The sequence below is a fragment of the Oncorhynchus tshawytscha genome, linkage group LG11, assembly GCF_018296145.1.
Source record: "Oncorhynchus tshawytscha isolate Ot180627B linkage group LG11, Otsh_v2.0, whole genome shotgun sequence".
Classification (NCBI taxonomy): domain Eukaryota; kingdom Metazoa; phylum Chordata; class Actinopteri; order Salmoniformes; family Salmonidae; genus Oncorhynchus; species Oncorhynchus tshawytscha.
The window spans coordinates 31,471,329-31,492,321 of NC_056439.1; the positions used below are offsets into that span (position 1 = coordinate 31,471,329).

At 45.2% G+C, this 20,993-nt stretch overlaps 1 protein-coding gene across 2 annotated transcripts in view; it reads right to left on the reverse strand.

Annotated features, from left to right (window-relative positions):
• Nucleotides 1-2,665: 2,665 nt before the first annotated feature.
• LOC112261744 (kinesin-like protein KIF26A) overlaps nucleotides 2,666-20,993 on the reverse strand; it is a 124,373-nt gene continuing 106,045 nt past the window's right edge. Inside the window, exons 7-16 of one of the 2 annotated variants that reach the window (XM_024437340.2) lie at nucleotides 20,165-20,258; nucleotides 19,357-19,619; nucleotides 18,278-18,461; nucleotides 15,739-15,898; nucleotides 15,067-15,229; nucleotides 10,719-13,995; nucleotides 9,591-9,784; nucleotides 5,570-5,590; nucleotides 5,093-5,243; nucleotides 2,666-4,900 (exon numbers count right to left, since the gene is read on the reverse strand). In XM_024437340.2, coding sequence (XP_024293108.1) covers nucleotides 4,716-4,900; nucleotides 5,093-5,243; nucleotides 5,570-5,590; nucleotides 9,591-9,784; nucleotides 10,719-13,995; nucleotides 15,067-15,229; nucleotides 15,739-15,898; nucleotides 18,278-18,461; nucleotides 19,357-19,619; nucleotides 20,165-20,258 — 4,692 coding nt within the window. In that variant the 3' untranslated portion in view covers nucleotides 2,666-4,715. Of the gene's footprint in view, nucleotides 4,901-5,092; nucleotides 5,244-5,569; nucleotides 5,594-9,590; nucleotides 9,785-10,718; nucleotides 13,996-15,066; nucleotides 15,230-15,738; nucleotides 15,899-18,277; nucleotides 18,462-19,356; nucleotides 19,620-20,164; nucleotides 20,259-20,993 lie in introns of both variants that reach the window. The other variant, XM_024437339.2, reaches the window with a different exon arrangement.

The following is a 20,993-nucleotide window of genomic DNA, read 5'->3' on the forward strand; positions in this document are numbered from 1 at the left end:
TTATCCAATGTAAATGAAAGTGTGCTGTGTAAAATCAGTAAACTATAGTTATAAAGGTAGAAATGTCAGAGCATAGAAGGATTAAATCAAAGTATCCAGTACTACACATCAAATCAAATCAAAGTGTATTGGTCGAGTAGTTTTGTAGATGCTATTACAGATGCAGTGAAATGCTTATGTTTCTATCTCCAACAGTGCAGCAATATCTAGCAATACAATAACACTACACACATAATCCCAATGTTTAAAAAAAATAACAAGAAATTAAGACATCAGAACGAGCAATATCAGAGTCCAGAATATATATATATATATATATATATATATATATATATATATATATATATATATATATATATATATATATATATATATATATATATATGTATGGATGTTGTGTATGGACAGTATATTAATGGAAAAGGTGTGTACAGCAGTAATTATAGAGGATGAGCCATGACTAGCATACAGTATGTACATATAAAGTGGTAAAACAGTATGTAAACATTATTAAAGTGCCCAGTGTTCAATGACTATGTACATAGGGCAGCAGTCTCTAAGGTGCAGGGCAGGGTACTGGGTGGAGGCCGGCTAGTGATGACTTTAACAGTCTGCTGGCCTGGAGATAGAAGCTGTTAATCAGTCTCTCGGTCCCAGCTTTGATGCACTTGTACTGTCTCTGCCTTCTAGATGGTAGCGGGGTGAATAGGCCTTGCCTCAAGTGGCTGACGTCCTTGATGAGCTTCTTGGTCTTACTGTGACACAGTGTGTTGTAGATGTCTTGGCAGGCAGTGTGCCTCCGATGATGCATTGGGCTGACCGCACTACCCTCTGGAGAGCCCTACGGTTGTGGATGGTACAGTTGCTGTGAAACAGTCCGACAGAATGCCATCAATGGTGCATCTGCAGAAGTTTGTGAGGGTCTTAGGGGCCAAGACACCGAGGATTTTGAACTTTTTGACCCTCTCAGTGGGTGGGAGCGTGCTCTCTCTGATGACTTTGGTTGTCCACAATCAGCTCTTTTGTTTTGTTGATGTTGAGGGAAAGGTTATTTTCCTGTCACCACACCGCCAGGGCTCTCACCTCCTCCCTGTAGGCTGTCTCATCGTTGTTGGTAATCAGGCTTACCACTGTTGTGTCGTCATATGGTGCCATATGGTCCCTCCCTGTAATATACTTATGCTAAAATGTGTATTCTATTCCACTGAGTTATTTACTTTATGTTTGTATTCTTTTCCTTTATTATTTCTTATTGTTGTTGCATTGTTGAGAAGGAACCTGCAAGTAAGCATTTCGTTGGACGGTGTATCCCATGTGCATCCTGTACATATGACAAATAAAACTTGAAACATATGGTACTCATCACCAGGAATCTAATGTGCAAGAGAGTGGGGCACTTCTGTTCACCAGAGAGCTCTGAGTTGGCTCTCCTTCCCTCTGAGTCAAAGAGCACCCAGACCCAGGGCGGGTAAAGGCAAAATGCACCCGTGGATTTGATTAAAAACACAGCAACCAGCTTCTCCTGCCAGGCCACCAAATCATTCTACTACGCTTTTAATCAAATTAAATGAACAGGGAGGAAGCAAGATGGTATCACTCAGCATGGTGGACTTCAACATCTCCACTCATCTACGAAATATTGCACACCAGGAGACCTGGCATCACACGGAGTAGAAAACCATATTTGATAGAGGCATCATTAATCTTGCTGCACCTCTAATATCTATTTGATGGCTGCATATTTCATTCTTGTCAAACTCCCTCCCCAAAAAGTTTTATTCTTCATAAATCATTGCACAAAAATGCTTACATATGCACCTGGGAGATGAATCATCACAAGCAGCTCTTTGGTAGCATTAATCAGATGGGGAAAACGTATCTGTGGGAACAGGTTGTTGTTAAATATCGCTGTACTGCTGCACTGTACTATCATACTGTACTGTCTTTGGTAAGGCCTTCATTACATTCTCCTCAATCTAACCCTTCTGCACTGTTCAACCAATCAAGTAAATATGGAGGAGTTAAGATGGAGTGAAATGGTCCCTTCACATCAACAGCATGGTGAAGTATGTGCAACAGCACCTCTTCAACCTCAGGAGTATGAAGATATGCAGAAACTGCTTCTCCAATAGAAATCCCCAATCACGCTTTTAGGTGATGTCATGGTGACGTTGGCTAGCTAAACTCATGAGCAGAAACACGTCATTGACTTGAATCTAAAGGGGGGGATACCTAGTCAGTTGTACAGCTGAATGCCTTCAACTGAAATGTGTCTTCTGCATTTAACCCAACTCCTCTGAATCAGAGAGGTGCGGGGGGATGCCTTAATCTAGGTTGTGCCTTTAGATTGCGAGAAAATGAACGACTAAGGAAGATGTTTCACTTCTCTCACTGACTTCTCTAACTCCAAACGCCAGCCTGGTTTGCTTGGTCTTGCGATGTTGCGCCTCTGGGTTTAGAAAATCTGTGGTGTCGCCTTGTTAAAGTCCAAAAGTAGAAGTTGCGTCACAGGCTCTTTTTTCCCCTGAAAACTGGAACATCCAGTTGTTTGGCAGAGGCTAGGATACCAATGACCAATAGGTCATGTGGTTTCGAATTATGTAGGCCAAACATAATGGTTTCTTTCAAAAGAACCAACGAGGGAAAAATCATTCCAAGTCAGCTATAAGAAGAAACACTTTATTCACAGAGAAAATTCAACACGAGCTGCCATATCAGACATTTTTACACAGGGTCAGAAAATCCTTTACAAAACCAAAGACATTAGAAAATATGGGTTTTGATATGAAATATGACATACATCAACTTTCTTGAAAAAAATGTTTTAGTTTGCTAATAGTCATGAAACTAACCCAGCATGATCGAGAGCCAAAGATATTATAAAAATCAAAATGGTAAAAATGGAATAGAAATCATTCTTACAAATGAATAAAAAAATCTCATGCAGCATCTTCAGAAAGGGCCTGAGGGTATATCTTTGTAAGAGGAAAGAAAACAAATGAATTTTTTAGTTACATAAATCAAACACATCAAAATACAACCAAATCCAGTTTCTTACTCTAGATAACCAAAACCAGTTCATCTTCTTTGTCCACACCATTTTCAGAGAAGTGATTAAAACACAAACATTCTGGCAGCTACATACAGCTAGTTGATTGATTGTATTTGCCAAACAACGTCTAAATCTGATGGCAGCAATTTCTTCACTGCATGTAAACACGGGAAACTGTGGTTTCTCATGGCCTTTATTTAGGACACTGTCCTCTTGGAGCCTATCCTAGTCTTTGATTGAGACATCCGGTTAAATTAGTAAAGAAAGTAGAAGGTTGGAGAGAAGTGCTATCTGTGTAATATGTGTAGCTTTGAAGCATAACTCAGAAAGGGTTCTGAGTCATTGCAAACTGTCTGTGCTGTTGATCTTAGTGCTTTGTGGAGGTTAATCTTTTAGTGGAAGTGAGAATGTTGGAATGCATAGAACCAAGGCTTGGCACCACTTAAAAGAGCACACCACAAAATAGCCATAGAATGACCCTTGCTTGTGGCATCTCATCTATGCCCTTTTGTTTGTGTCAGTAGAACCCAGTAGAGGCCCATCTAGGGATAAAATAGGCGCACTGACGAGCACCTCTGTGCCTTGGGAATAATACTCAGCATGCTTCCCCATCGCTCTGGGGGTACAGGGAGGGTGACAGAGGTCTGTCAGGTTGACTCTGGACACCCCTAGCACAGAGCACTGGGGAGAGCCAACTGTCACACCCATGAATCATGGCATACACACAGCCTGTTGGGAGCAGGTCCTGTATGTAGACCCCTCTGATTGATGTGTTCTGCCGTTGCCACATCTCCAATTAAATAAACAAGGGCAAACACATCTCCGCCCCACATACCACATACTTTCCTCTCCCCTTCTTCTACACCTCCACCATCACCCATCTCAGCACCTCCACTGGGGCCCCTTGTGATCAAGGCAACTGGAGGGAAGAAACATTTACTCAACCCTGCTAGCTTTCAGCTGGCAGTGGCTGAATGATAACAGTAAATTGAATCCTTGACAAGATAACACATAGCTCTTTTAAAAGGTAGACTACTGAACCAGAAAGATAACATAAGGCGCAAGAGGCTGGATGAAGATGGGCAAAATGCTGACTGAGGTTGGTTTGAAACATGAGAAAAGGCCAAGTTTGGGAACGCAATAACATTAGCTTATTGCTCTTCTTTTTTGTCTTTTTTTACCTAGAAATTATATTTTACACACAGCATAATCATATAAATACACTATACAATGCATATAAAATAATTATTTCTTAAAAGAAATATGTTCAGGGTTTGCTTAGGTATGCTGGTTATGATACTAGCACCATACAAAAAATAATGACTCAAAATAAGTCGCGTGAAAAAGGCACTTCCGGGTCTCGTTGAATGACTCTTGGGTAAATGATGGCCTCTCTCCCATCATGCTGGAAAACAGAAACTGTTGTGTCTGTGCACACACTTAACTCCCATTCCAACATGAACATGTCCAGAACGAGGCACTGCAGAAAAGTCGGTTCAGATCTCCTGTCTCCATGCAAAGACACCCAACCCGTTTGTCTCATCTTTTGTCTTTTTTGTTTTTCTTGTCACTTCATTCCAGCAATAACTATGAACTGGCTGCTACATTTCATAATTCTTCCTTTCTCACTTCCTTGATTCTCCATCTCTTCTTTTGCTCATTGTCAGACTTCCACTTCTCGCAGTCCCTCTTGAGTGTTGGGCGGTGATGCCACACTGATGTCGAAGCAGGTCACCATCATGACACGTGACTTGCATAGGTTGACACAGAACTCTAGCTCCTCTGTGACCTGACCCAGGGCCTGCAGGTACTCCTGGGACTCCTTGTCCAAATCCTGGTCCACCTCAACTGGAAGAGAAGAGACAGGAGAGCAGAGGAGTAAAGTCCTGGTCACACACAATCAACTGAAAACTGGAAGACAGAATCAAGTTAACTTTCAATAGGAAGATAACTTTCTATTTTTGTAGGGAATGTGAATAATAAAAAGGTGTACATCTCCATATGCCCCAATCCTAGTAGAATAATGTAGCAGACACTCACACTCTCCTATCCACTTGCAAGGGTCCATCATCAGCAGGGTCTTGGTGTCCTCTAGCTCTTCCTTAAGTGCCTCATGTTTGACCTTCAGCTCCCTGATCTGCTGCTGCTGCCGCTCCAGAACCTTCAGCTTACTGTTGAAGTACAGCAGGCCCTGAGAGAGAGAGAGAGAGAGAGAGAGAGAGAGAGAGAGTGAGAGAGAGAGAGAGAAGTGAGTGACTGAGGAACTGTTTGAAATAAAGAATAATAATAGTCATTCACTAGCATTGTTGTTGCTGCTGAAGAATTGCAGGATATACAGACACAGTCGTGTGTATTACCATTTCCTGTCACAATAGAACAACCCTAATTTGAGATATGTGCATGCAACTCGAACAATCAAATTTTCCTGTTCTTCCCCTCTTAACCCTTACTCCAAACTATTCCCCAACTCCTATTAAAGTATAATCAAGCCTCAGCCATCCAGCAAAATCAACATACCTTCTCAACATCCTGGAATGGCTGCTAAAGATGAGAAAAGAGAAGAAAATAAAATACATATTGTAAAAAATATGCTTGTACTCTAGAGAGAGTAATGATCTCACAGTTAGAACTCAAACAAATACAACACACAAACATGCATGAATATACAGAATCCTAAACCCTGTATACTGTATGTAGACAGAAAAAGCCATGTGCACACAAATAGACATCTGAGAATACAAGCACGGAACCCAGCCATGATGCACACATTGCATGGTATTCCAAAACTGGCCCGGGAACAGTGGGGGATGTGCGAGGCAAAGCACTCATTCAGCCAGTGATGGTTGGGAAAGACAAATTGAAGATCATCTTTTCCTAATTGAAACTAAATCAAACCACCATCCAGCTGATTTAAAATCTCTTAACAAATTCCTGTCTGGCTGCCTCTAACTTGTGGGAGCAGTTAATGACCCGTGGCAAGTGGAGCCAGCCATAAAGAGCCATCAGGCAGCCAGGGATGGGCCATGGTGATGGCTGATAGGGTGTGGGGATGTAGAGGGGGGATGCACATTCATCACACATTCCTGGACTGCTCTTTCCACCACCACCACTCCATCCCCCTCTGTCAATCAGCACCAGCAGTGAGCCCCAGCGATCAGTCATATATAAAGCAATTAAAGCCAGACAGTAATTGCCTCCTGATCTCTTCACATTCCTGGTCACACAGACACATAAAGACTTTGGGATTCACCATTGGCCAGAATAAAGATCAAACATCTCAGATGCATATTTTCACCTTGTTCTTTAATAAGAACCTGAGAAAGAGTGAGCTAAGACCTTCCCACGAGGTTATGCCTATGGGCCCGACTCCACCAGGGGGCAAAGGGAGGTTTAACACTCTCAGTTAAAACTTGTGCCCCCTCAGTTTTAGTTGTATGTCCTGATATGAAAATATAAAAAATGATTGAGTGATAGGTTGATGCAAAATCTGTATCTCCTCTGCGCTGTGTCAGCACAGTGGACAGAGTGTGCAGGGGGGCAATGGAAAGCCACTCGGGCAGTTAGGGGTATGACTCCTTTGGGTTTCCATGAAAAGCGGGGAAAACACTTTTCATCTGTGGTAGGCTAAGCGAATAACGTAATACGCCTCTACCTGTAATATTTGAATTTTGATTTATACGGGCGTGGTCAAGTTTACTGCTGAAGCTGCTTCACTCAACTCTGCCTCACGTCCTACCACGACAGAGTTTAGTTAGCTTCTTAGCTAGCTGTTAAAAACATTAGTGTTATTAACCTTAGCCTATTTAGCTAGCTCACTGCCACGATGGATATCAGAAATTGCCTTCGCCAATGTACCCACACAAAGCCAAAGTGTAAAATAATTTTCTTGGATGCTGTCAGTGGTGAAATGTCAGAACGATTCAGAGAACGCAACAGCCAATTGGTGGAGGCCTTGTGTGCCCTTGACCCAGAAAGCCATGACTTTCTAGATTGAAAAAGTTGAAGCCACTGCTAGAGCTAAGTAAAACCAGGCTGTATCACAACCGGACGTGATTGGGAGCCCTATAGAGCGGTCCACAATTGGCACAGCGTCATCTGGGTTTGGCTGGTGTAGGCCATCATTGTAAATAAGAATTTGTTCTTAACTGACTTGCCTAGTTAACCTTTTTGTGATAGGTGGCAGCATTTTCACTTTTGGATGAATAGTGTGCCCAGAGTGAACTGCCTCCTACTCTGTCCCAGATGCTAATATATACATATTAGTATTGGTATTGGATAGAAAACACTCTGAAGTTTCTAAAACTGTTTGAATGATGTCTGTGAGTATAACAGAACTCATATGGCAGGTGAAAACCTGAGAAAAATCCAACTAGGAAGTGGGATATCTGAGGTTTGTAGTTTTTCAAAGCTTGGCCTATCGAATACACATTGAGATATGGAAGAAATTGCACTTCCTAGGTCTTCCACTAGATGTCAACCGACTTTAGAAACTGGTTTGAGGATTCTACTATAAAGGAGGGGCTCATGAGACCTCTTTGAGTCAGTGGTCTGGCAGAGAGCCTTGGTCTCATGATTCTCGCTCCCGACAGAGTTACTTCTCGTTCCAGTGCTTTTCTGAAGACAAAGGAATTCTCCGGTTGGAACATTATTGATGTTTTATGTTAAAAACATCCTAAAGATTGATTCCATACATCGTTTGACATGTTTCTAAAGGACTGTAACGGAACTTTTCGAGTTTTTGTCTGGACGAAATGCTCGCGTCTCATGAAGATGGATTACTGGGCTGAACACGCTAACAACAAGTGGCTATTTGGACATAAATGATGGAACTTTATGGAACAAATCAGTCATTTATTGTCGAACTGGGATTCCTGGGAGTGCCTTCTGATGAAGATCATCGAAGGTAAGTTAATATTTATGGTGTGGTTTCTAACTTTGTTGATTCCAAAATGGCGGATATTCCTCTGGCTGTTTTGGGTTCTGAGCGCCGTTCTCAGATTATGCTTTTTCCGTAAAGTTTTTTAAAAGTCTGACACAGCAGTTGCATTAAGGAGAAGTCTATCTTTAATTCTGTGAATAACACTTGTATCTTTTATCAATGTTTATTATGAGTATTTCTGCAAAATCACAGGATGTTTTGGAATCAACACATTACTGCACGTAACGCGCCAATGTAAACTGAGATTTTTGGATATAAATATGCACATTATCAAACAAAACATACAGTACATGTATTGTGTAACATGATGTCCTATGAGTGTCATCTGATGAAGATCATCAAAGGTTAATGATTCATTTTATCTATATTTCTGCTTTTTGTGACTCCTATCTTTGGCTAGAAAATGGCTGTGTGTTTTTTCGACTTGGCTCTGAACTAACGTAATCATATGTTGTGCTTTAGCTGTAAAGCATTTTTGAAATCGGACATGATGGGTAGATTAACAAGATGTTTATCTTTCATTTGCTGTATCAGACTTGTTAATGTGTGAAAGTTACATATTTCTAAAAAATAGTTTTGAATTTCGCACTCTGCCTTTTCAGCGGAATGTTGTCGAGGGGTTCCGCTAGCTGCGCTAGAAAGGTTAAGTTAAGGTTAAATTTTAAAAGATTAAGATTTGGTGGAAGCTGAGTTTGGTGTCGCTCGCCAGTTTTTGCAGACTGAAATTGCCCGCTCTGGCTCCAATGAGGACCCCACTTGATATCCTGCAACGATTCTCTGGGCCTCTCTCCGCTATGCCGACCGTGCTTACTGGACTGACACATGGATTGACCTTCGGGGCGTCCACAGCTACATGCGAGAATTCATTTCCACTGAACATAAACATGTTCCGTCAGCACAGGAGAAGCATGCTACACCTGAGGAAAGCTGAACTATTCCAACTGGCATTTGAGGGGGATCATACATGAAGATCTCGGGGAGAATGGAGTGATCGATTACTTAGGAAGTTCCACAGAGAATCAGCTGCAAACCCTTCTGAAAAGGTAAGAACAATCTAGCTGGTTTAAAAAAAAATCTAAATCTTTGTGGTATAGCCAGTGGTGTCATTTCAGCAAAAACCTAGGGTATGAAATGGCAAAATGACTTCCTTAGACACCAGCATAGGTTTTCAAAAGCCTCGCTTTAGCATGTAGGGTGCTGTCCATGGTGCTGATAGAGTGCAACAATTTGTCACTTCTTGGTCAAAAGCACTCTATGGTCTCTGTATTTTAACGTTTGTGTTTATTATGGTATTGTGTGACATAAGCAGACTTTAATATAATTAAAATGCAAGAACCCCAAATAATTGTGCCCCCTCACCGATTTCCACTGCCCCCTTAGTCACTTTATCCTGGCGCTGGGTCTGCATGCCTGACTTCAACATAGCACATTCAGAATATTGCTGAGATCAATGTGAAACATGCAGACTACTGCTGAGCTTGACATTGCTAAGCAGCATGTACTGTATGTAGTGATGAACTTAAACCTAATGACTAAAATAAGTGGAGTAACAGTATGGGGAGTTTGTATTACAGACAGTAAGCATGACCCTTCACTCACCTCAATCAAGTCCTCCTGTCGTCGCCTCTGGAGCCGTTCCACATCATCGATCTCGTACACCTTGATCTCGAAGGGTTCCTTCAGTGGTCCTGACATGGGCGGGAGGTCCACCCACTGGCCAGCTGTGCCAGCCTTCTTCCCCAGTGACGAGGTGTCTGGCAGGGGGGCCGGGATGAGCCGCCTCCGCTGTAGCCCTGGAGAGACACAGACACAGACAGACAGGCACCTCAATTACTGCTGGAAATATACAATGGCAATATCTGCCAGGGCCGAGCTGTACAGCTCTATCTATTAGTAAATATGTATGAAGCTGAGACTGAGATGTAAAGAGATAGCAGGCTTTACACAGGCCTCCTGAGCGTGCTGTTGATTGCATATGTATAAGGCTTTCACCACTGTCTATTTTAAATCTCTACCAAACAATATGAATTTAAAAGATTGACTGCATAAATCTAAGAGAGCTGTAACAAGTGGAAGTTTCTGCTGCTGTTCAAATGAGTTCAAAGTCATCTAATTTCTGCTGAATCAGAAAGGTGACAAAACCAACTATAAGAATCACATTTTAAAAAGTTAGATTGATGAGGTACAAGATTTCCTGGGGGGTTTGGGGAAAGTGACAGTTTGTCCTTGATGTTGTTTGGATATTCTGTGCTATACTTCTCTGGCATACTGCTTCATTCAGTAGATCTGTATAAATGTATTTCTTATTTCAGATGGGAACACCACTCAGTCTGCATTCAGCATGACACATCTAGTTAAAGTCAACAGCAGTGAACCTTGACCCTTAACAACCCTTAACAAGAGATTGTCTAAGCTGATCTGCACAGCAATCAGGGGTATTTATAGACATGCTGTAAACAGTTAGGGCTTATGACCTCCATGAACAACCTTCTCCATTATTTAACAAGTGGACTGTTTGACATCACACAGTTGCTTGTAAATAACAACAAAGACGGGGCTTAAACAAGACAACTTGTAAAAGGACCTGAGTAAAGCTTAGGATTTTATGGAACTTTCAAATTTTTTAATGCCTCAATTAATTCCCAGACTAAACCTACAGTATGTTGTTGTTCAGGATATTATCAGATAGATCATGCATAATGATGTATACAGATTCAGAGCTATTACCATTGCGTTTTTTGGGGGATTTGGATGTCCTGGGGCGGCCTGAGGAGGACATTCCACTCTCACTCATTGAGTCGTGTGCAGAGGAGGCGCTACCTGTGGCCTCGCTGTCCCGGATCATGCTCTCATAACCACTGCTGCCCCCGCTGTGGTAGAAAAGGGCTGTGCGGCCCATAGCTGGGGGCAGCTCTCCACTCAGAACACTGCTATTGTCACTGCCATGGCCACTGCTGTAGCGCTGCGGCCTTCTGGGGGCTGTGATCTTACTGTAGGGGGAGGGCAGCATGGCCACGGGGGACTTGTCATCACTCAGGTTCACCCCACTGTCATTACCACTGTCAGAGTCCCCTGAGCCCCTCAGGTGTTTGCCTGATGTGCTGCCTGACGCCAGCTCACTGACCCGGCTGTTGGCTGCCCGCATAGCATGCTTGGTGCCCATGATGGTCCCCCGGCCAGGCTTGCTGCTGACGGCTGACGTGGCTCGCGGGGCGGAGGTCTTGCCAGTCGGGGGAAGGTTGGCATTGGGGTTCCTGGTTGCTGGAGCTGCCAGGGACTTTGTGGAGGAGCTCAGGCCCTTAGAGTTGCTCGCTGACAACGAACGGTCCTTACTTCCATTGACCGCTCCTAACGCTCTGGGGTTAACACTACCTTTGACCTGCCCAGGTTTACCTAGAGCATCTGTAGCACAACAGGGGGAAGTTGGGGATGTAGCAATGGGAGAGCTGGTTGAGTTTGGTACACCGAATCTGGGAATGGATCTGCTGGACTTGCTGCAGCCCAGGGTGGCTCCACTGTTTTCTCGACTGAGAGTGGGCTTGGAGCCCACCATGGACATGCTGTCACTCCTTTCCAGAGACATCTGACTGCTGTAATGCTGCCGACTAGCATCTCCTCTGGCCCTCAGACTGGATGTGGCTTTGGCCGGGGTGTAGTCACCTCTGAGGCTGGAGGTTTTGAGGCTGTTGGAGTTTACTCTGCAGCGGATCTCTAGCTCATCCTCTGACACCGCCCCTCTGGTAAGTTTGGGCCTCCCTGCTTCACCGTACGCAGACTTTAAGGCACTTTGGGGCAGCAGAGGCCTGTTCTTCTGATCCAGACTGGACTTGCGCACTGGAGGTGGAGGAGGTGAGGTACCACCAGGTTTGGGGAGCATGCTCGCTTGCTGCCCGTTTGCCTTTCCATTCTTCCCCAGAGAGGAGAACTTGAGAATGTTGGTTGTAGTGGTGATGTTCTGGGTTGTGGCCTTGGTCTCTGGGGAGACGTGGATGACAGGCACAGTGCCCAGAGTGGTGGCTCCTCGTCTGAGCTGAGGCATCTTGCTGGGGGGCTCCGCTTTCTTACTGGTGGACTTCTCACAGCCGTCCACCACCCTCTGGGCTGAGGTTGAACCCTGCACCTTGGGTGGGCGAGATACACCATTGCTGTTGACAACACCAGCTTTGCGGCAGGGAATGCCACTTACTGGGGTTCTGGGGAGCTTGCTGGTGGCGCTGGAGTCTGGAAGCTGAAGTTCAGAGTGGTTGACAATGCGCTGCCAGGGGTCCTCCTGCTTGACTTCCTGTCTCTGTGGTTCACAACTGCTGCTACTACTATAGGCTATTAATGAGGTAGGTTTCACTTTCCTGGGAAGACTGGAGTGGACTATGTAAGGGCCCTGGGAGGTTTGGGAGGAGGAGCTGAGAGAGTTAACTTTAGCTGTTTTGGATGGGAATCTGAGGGATCCTTTGGTTGACTCGGGAGACATAGGGCACTTTGTCAGGGACAGTTTGCTAGATGCTGTGCTGTCACTGTCCAGATCAGAAAAGCTAAAGCCACTGTCGTTCAGGGAGTTCTTGGTGTCCCTTCGGGATGATTCACAGTGGAACATACCCAGGGAATCCAGGTAGAAGGTGCCGTCTGGGCCGATGTGCTTCGTCTGTGGGAGGAAAACGTCTGCAGAGTGTACCCTTTTACTCTCCAGAGTACAGACGCTGACCTCGCTGAGCCAGGAGCTGATGGATGAGCCCCTGCTGCCCACACACACAAATGAGTCATCCTGTAAGGGGGTGAGCACCTCAATGTTGACCTCTGCACCCCCCACAGCAGATGTGTAGGCGTCAAACTCATCGTTGATGCTGCTGATGATGCTGACTGGCCGGGAGCCGGAGGCAAGGGCCTGCAGGGAGCAGTCGCTGTTGAAGCTGATGATGCTTGAGGGCCGCCCGCTGTCTATGATGCTGCCGATGGAAAGCTCCTCCACCACAGTGAACACCAGCTCATCCTCTCCATTCAACTCCACAGGCTGCTGCAGGGTGACCGTAGCCCGGAGGATGTCCCTGTCCAGGCACCTCTCTCTCAGGGTGGAGCGTAGCTGGCACACCTCTACAGTACCCCTGGTCTGGATCCTATCAAGGAAAGGGTCCCCAGACTCCCCCTGCTTTCCAACCTGATGGCTCATTCCCACGGGGGGCATTCTAGTGGGGGACCTCTCCTCTGCCTCTCCGTTGCCCCTGCGTGAGTCTCTCTGCTGTGGGGGAGGGGGAGCAGGCTTGGGTAAGGGCTTCTTGTTGAAGTAAACCTTCTCCCGTACTACTGGCTCAGAGGCTGGCACCATGGCCATACCCTGTTTGATTGAGCTTGCTCTGCTCTCTGATGTCATTACCTTCTCACCATCAGCACTTGTTCTACATATGCTCTGTGAAACCCCTCTGGAATGTTCCAGTTTAGACTTAGAAGGGCTGATATGAGGACTACTGGATGGAGGAGTGGCTATAGATTTAGGAGCAAGTTTAGGTGATATGTTCTCCTGGGAGGAGGAGGCTTTAGTTACAGTCTTTGGGGAAACAGAGCCAGGGCATTCCTTTGCTTTGCTGTCCACCTTGGGGCTGGCCTGACTTCCCCTGCCCTCTCCAACAAACGCTGTAGGCGCCTCGCTGCCGTCGATACACTCCAGGCGCTCCTGCAGCTCAGCAAACGTGTTGCACTTGAAGAAGTGATCCCTGTCCAGGGGACCCTCCTTCCCAGATCGCTTCCTGTTCAGGGAGGGGATGATGGGAACGAAGGTGGGGGGGCCCTCATTGTCACTTAGCTCCCGGTCTGAGATGGCGGCGCCCCCCGGCCCCACATAGATGACGGTGTCACAGGACTGTTCGCTGCTGGAGGAGTAGTCTGGGTCGCTGAGCAGGGAGGGCAGGTCTGGGTCCAGGGCCACCGTCCGGGGGTGGAAGGGTCTGAGGTGAGGTGGCCGACGGATCCTCCCCTCCTCACAGGAGCTCTCCCCTCCAGAGGAACTGGATGCATACTGCAACACAGAAACATACAGAGACTTACAAAACAGTGTATAAAGGAAATGTGCTTAGCACATGAATGTGCTACATACTTAGACTTTCTGCATAATTCACATGTTCAAGAGATATTACTTTAGGACTTATTGAAAAAGTCTATATAATTTTCTCCACCATTTTCCCAATTCCTGCTGTAGATTTACAGTTAATTCAATCGCATAATGAATTCACGGTGGAATACATCGTAAGGCAAATCTAAATTACTTTCAAATTGCCAGTCAATACATTTAAAGGTTACATGTGAACATCAATAGGCACACTGAAATTAATGTCAATAATATGAATCAGTGTCCGTAGAATGCATTATAATTACACCGAAGACAGATGCAAAATAAATACATGCTGTCATTACACCTAATTATCTGGAGTATATATTTCCCAAATCCGAGGGCATGCATTACACACATCCTTAGGCATTAGCGTTGGGATCAATTCTAATTGAAGGCAGTCAATTCAGGAAGTGATTTGAATTTAAAATCCCACATTCTTCTTTTGACATAAATAGTTTCTCCTTTTCAGTTAATTGAGAAGTCAGTAAAAATGTATGCTGATTTTTTTCAATCATTGAATTGGAATTTCAGTTTACTTCCTGAATTGACTGCCTTAAATTGAAATTGAGCCCAACCCTGTTAGGCAGGCCTATTGATGACATGATTATGTGTTGAGCAGGCAAGAAAATCTAACTCCGAATTATGGAATTAATAACCATGCATTAAGAGAGGCCCTGATTAATTTCATACCATGGCCTCCAATTTACAGTAAAGTGGGAATAGCTTTATCAAGATCTCAGTTACGAATAGGCTACTACATGAAATGGTGAACAGTGCAACTTCTGCTAATTAAGTCACTGTAATACACTCTAGAGATCACTAAATACTTATTATAACTGTGAAAATCTACGGCTTTCCCTCATCGAAACAGTTCCCTGTACATCGAAATATGCTACTGTTCAAATGGAGGATACCCATGTCTCTTAATCAATGTAAACGATGTATGATACTGAAAGCTCTGCAAGTCCAGACACAAACCTTAGACTTCTTCTTCCTCATGCGGTGGATGCGTGAGGCCAGCTGGATGGTGGTGAGGGAGTCAGTGTAGTTGGTAGGGGAGTCCGAGATGTGGGCAATCATTGTAGTTCTGCAGTTAATGTTCCCCAGCGACTCTCTCAGCAGCATCGTCAGTTTGCTGTCCCTGGAAATGATACGTTCACACACTATCATCATCATCGCTGCTCGGGAAACGGCAGGATGTGTCAGTGCCTTATATCAGTGTCGGTTTACATTCAACCACGGTTCTCTGCGCCTTATATTAGTCTGGGTTGCCAGAGATTTTTTAAATATCGCATTTGGAACAACTGCTTCTTTGACTGTTATCTCGGGTTCTAAGCTGAACGCTCCTTTTACAGTATATTTCCTCCCGTTTTAGCTCGCTTTCCCCATTTCACACTTTGTCTGCACTGCATTCCCCAAATGAAATGTTCTAGCGCTTCACCTCATTTCTGATTCCATAGCGTAGCAAACCACATAGCTAAGACTGAGATATTTCTTTAAGTATATAGCACGCTAGATAAACACAGCCTTGATAGTCAAGTTAAATGTACTTGCAAAAACTTGTCTCGAACATTTTCATTACATGACTCGACTCCTTTGCATATTACATATTCAAGGTATAGATAGAAAGTTCAGTACTAGTTCCCCTACCTGTAAGGTACGTGCTTGGCTCCATTGGCTAAAGCCATGATAACATTTCCCAGTGCAGTGAGAGACAGACACAGGCCTCCCCCTCCGTCTCGGCTCTTACTGAGGACCTTCTCACAGCTCCCCAAGTCTATGAGGTGCAGCCTGCTCCGTCCACCCGACACTGTAGATGACACAGGAGGAAGAGCCAGGTGAGGTTATATCTCAGCACAGACACACTCAGACACTCCCTCTGAGGGTTTCCCACATGCTGCTGCTGCACCTTACAGGCAGGAGTGGCACAGTCCAGACCAGACCAGACATGGCAGTCTGATTTATTCATGAGTAAGCCTCTCGGTCTGAAGTGATTCAAAACTGGGCTGAGATTGTCTCAGTTTAACAGACAGGTAATAACGTTCCAGACACATAAAAGTATCTTGTTGTCACATACATACAAATCAAAGGAGGACAATCACTGTATTTGGTACCTAAATAGTCATTGGAGAGGATGACTAGTTTGGTGGCTCTGCTATGAAAGTAAAAGTACACATTGATTCAGTTTAGACAGAAGTGGAGCAGAATTTCTCAAAATGTTTTTCAGCAGAGGGTCAGCACATTGTAATTTAGGTCACTTATATTTCATTTCAGATTAAAATCTAATCAAATCAAATATAACAAGTGTAGACTTAACTGTGAAATGCTTGCTACGAGACTTTACACAAGAATTAAGCTATATACAGGGAGTACCAGATCAATGTGCAGGGGTATGAGGTATTTGAGGTAGATATGTACATGAAGGCAGGGCAAAGTGACTAGGCATCCGGGTAGATAATAATAAGAGTAAAATAAAGAACAGAGTAGCAACAGCATATGAGGAGTGTGAAAGTGTGTGTGTGTGTGTGTGTGTGTGTGTGTGTGTGTGTGTGTGTGTGTGTGTGTGTGTGTGTGTGTGTGTGTGTGTGTGTGTGTGTGTGTGTGTGTGTGTGTGTGTGTGTGTGTGTGTGTGTGTGTGTGTGTGTGTGTGTGTGTGTGTGTGTGTGTGTGTGTGTGTGTTGTGTGTTGGTATGGGGTGGCAGGTAGCCTAGTGGTTAGAACGTTGGACTAGTAGCCGAAAGGTTGCAAGATGGAATCCCCGAGCTGATAATGTAAAAATATGTTGTTCTGCCCCTGAACAAGGCAGTTAACCCACTGTTCTTAGGCTGTCATTGAAAATAAGAATTTGTTATTAACTATTTAAATAAAGGTCAAATTAAAAAATGTGTGTATGTAGTTTCTGTGTCAGTGTAGTGTGAGTGTGTACATATAGTCAGTGCAAGATATTTAGCGGTCGTGTGGGTAGTGCTGTTTCGGAGCTTGTTGGTCCAGTACTGTTTGGCAGACTGAACAGTCTTTGGCTTGGGTGGCTGGAGGCTTTGGCCATTTTTCGGGCCTTCCTCTGACCTGATATAGAAGTCTTGGATGGTAGGGAGCTCGTCCCCAATGATGTACTGGGCTGTCTGCATCACCCTGTGTAGCGCCATGCGATCGAGGGCGGTGCAGTTGCCATACCAAGCAGTGATGCAGCCAGTCAAGATCCTCTCAATGTTGCAGCTGTCAAACTTTTTGAGGATCCGAAGCCCCATGACAAATCTTTTCAGCCTCCCGAGGGACTAGGCGGCAGCGGCGAACCATTAAACTCTTGTCAGCAAGACTTAGAAACTGTGTGCTTCAAATCCACGCTCTTGTTCCGCTAAGCGCAACCCATGAATGCAAGCAAGTCTATTTTTTTTACCCATCCATAAACATTCCAAATGAGAGGCTGGAGGCTTGTTATCCATTCAGATTTATTGCGGCTTTATCCACCATCTAGCCCAGAGCAGTACAGTCTCCTATGGCTATGATGGTCATCTCTGACAGCACAGGTATCTATAGTACTACTATTCTCAGCAGCAGAACTGATGGGGGGAATTACATCTGCTAAGTAACACTATCATTAAGGCATAATAAAGTCAGCATCATTCAATTCTTGGTCATTTCTTTTACTCGATTAAGTCCGTAATCAGCCAGTGAAAACAAATGTTCTGTTCATGTGTAGCAATATGGTTCAGTGCATTCATCTCTGGAGGATGAATCGAAAAGGCCAGAGCATTTGTTGAATCGAATGATAAATAGTATAGTAGAATGATGACTGAAAATACGACACCATCACTGTCAAAAACACACAGAGTGACACTGGAGATCAGAGAGCGCCTCAAATCATGTAGTAATGATAGATATGCTTAGTGTAGAATGATAGTAGTAGTAAAAGGGATACCTAGTCAGTTGAGCAACTGAATGCATTCAACTGAAATGTGTCTTCCGCATTTAACCCAAACCCTCTGAATCATAGAGATGCATGAAGCTGCCTTAATTGACATCATCAGTGCCCGGGGTTGTTGTTGGGGGTTAACTGTCTTGCTCAAGAGCAGAGCGGCAGATTTTTCCACCTTGCCGGCTTGGGGAATCGAACCGGCAACCTTTCGGTTACTGGTCTAACACTCTTAACTGCTAGACTACCTGTAGAAGTAGTAGCAGTTGTACTCACTGCCTCCCTTGCCGCTCTTCTCCATGCGGTACTGGTAGATATGCAGTGTGAACAGCATGTGAGAGTTGCGTCTCTCTTCCTCATCTGAGTCGGGCCTGCTGGTGCTGCGTGCTGCGATGGCCGCGTCCAGGAAGAAGGCTGCCTTCTCTGCCGTGGGGGAGCGGAGCTCACTCTGGTTCTGGAGCTGAGGGGGGAAGAGAGAGACGAGGTAAGGGTAAGTAAAATAAAGAGAAGGAGAGAGTATGGGGTTAGAAAAAGAGTTGGAGGAATTGGAGGAAGGAAAGAGAAAGAGGAGAGAGATAGAGGATAGCCAGGTAATTGGACCTAGGCACACATTTCTTACCCATTAGATTGGGTCTTGGGGGCAATTAAAGAAACAGGTATGCACACAGATGGAGGGGGATTATGGAAGGTAATGGAGGAGCAGGAGGCAGGGGCACTTCCCTCCACACGGATGTTGTGGTGGTGGGGTATGGAGAGGGGGAGTGGGTAATGGGAGGAAAGGGGGGTGTCTAGTAGGGGACCCACACCACATGGTTGGAGGAGACGCCTTGAGAAGCTTCACAGGACTCCAGGCAGCCTTTGAGGTCACGGTCACACAGAGGGAGGGTCTCTGGTCCACACAGAGGGAGGGGCTCTGGTCCACACAGAGCCCAAAAAAAACAACATCTGACGGCAACACCTGTCAGTGCCTTCAAATCCCCCCCACCCCCCAATTAGTCCCATTGCTATCCAGAGGGCCAGAGCTAATGCAGGAGTAATAGATGCTCAAGCATGCTGACAGGGGAGTCAATAAAAAGGTATGAAGAAAGACAGCGATATTGTGGATGGCTTTGGTGAGAATATAGCGCAGGGATTATTGAGATAAGTAAGACAGGGAAATATGGGCTCAGAGTACACAGAGGAAAGACCTGAGATATGAAAGAAAACAGATCATCTTTGGGGTAGACAGAGGTAGGTAGTAGTGAGAATCAGAGCAATACACAGACACTAATATATACAAGACAGAGAGAAATATAGAGTGAGAACAAAGAAAGGGAGGAAAACAGACACGCATCTGGCCACCTTTTTCCCTTCACCTGAGTGCCACAGATAGGGTCCTCACGCAGGTAGACCCCTGGGGACTGACCGTCCTGAACACTTCCCGTGGACACCTCAGACAGAAGGTCCTTCAGCGCCTCGTCCTTCCCACAGATCTCCACGGCAGACACACGGACAGAGAAGCGCGTGCCCGTCTTCTCCTTACGCTCGTTGATGAGCGTGAAGAGCCAGGAGATGGCGCAGGGCACGATGCCGAGGTTCTGGGTGGAGCCGTCTTTGCCAATCATAGTGAATGTCTTGCCTGAAGACGGAGGAGAGGGTGAGAGACGGCGGGGAAGGGGGGTGGAGATATTAATATACAAGTCCTGTGCTGTTGGCAACAGCATGCTGCTAATTTCCCTTCGAAAAACGAAGAAACACTAGTAATACTGTCTGGAATGTGTAGAGGAGAGGAAAATGCATTACACCTGTTGATTGGGAATCTACTGTATCTCTAAGAACGTACGAAGGGGGTGATTCAAGGATCATTCCCTGGAGGATGAGCACAGTGGAGAAGAAAGGGGTGACTCAAATAGACTTTTCTCCCAGACTGGGTGAAGAGTCCAGGTCAATTACAGTGGTTTTAATTCAAGACTGTTCCCTGCAGCCTCTATATAGAAGTCTCCCTCCCTCCAGCCCCCACCATCTCCCACTAGCCCCTCCCCACTGCCTTCTTTTCTCCTCAGACCACTCCACTGCGCCACTAATCCATTTGTGAATATGGGCATCAAACCGATAAAGGGAGACTTTTCTTTGTCTAACAGTGTCCTTTTGACAGATTTCAGTTGAGTAGCGGGGCTTGCTTACCAAGCTTGACATGCCCGAAGCAGAAGATGCAACCGTCCGCACCGTTCACCACAGACTGGATGACCTCAGACACTGTCCCTGAACACACCTCTGCCTGCAAGGAGAGAGGGAGAAAGAGAGATAGAGAGAGAGAGATGGAGTGGTTAAAGAGCGTATATCTGCCATTCCCCTTTTAGAATTGTGTACATTCCCACATAATAGGAATATCAATTCATTGACAAACACATACACGTACAAAGTATTTTCTATTTGAGAATTCCCAATTATTTCTACAAAAACATTATTTGAGCTATCAAACACAGGAGGAGCATCAGGAAGACAGGCTCTGATCACAGATTCAGAGGGCGTCGTCAAAAGGAACAAATGCTGCAAAGTGTGGCTCATCTTTACAATCTGTTTCACCACCATGGCTCCACCGGGGCAAGGCTTCTGCTGCAGACAGAGATCTCCTCCCATACATAACACAGATAACAAGGCCTCTTACTGCAGAACAGCTTTCTGTTACTGTTAGCCGCCAGCAGTGTGGTCCCAGCGGCACAATCTGGCAGCCTCGTCTCAGTCTGCCTTACTGGAGCAGGAGCAGGGCTATCAGCTCATATCAGCTGGCTTACTGTGGAGGAGATGTATCTGATGGAGGAAGCTCTGAACCTTACCCCCACTGTGGAGACACTGATCCATGCTGTAGACCCTGTAGCTACTGACTCTACCAATGCTTGATGAGATCCCTAATGGTTCAGCTTCTCAAACCTAAAGATCGTACGCTCTATGGGGAGCAACACAAAGCTTGAGTCGATGGTTCATGTTCCCTTTTTAGTAGGTACTAACAGCA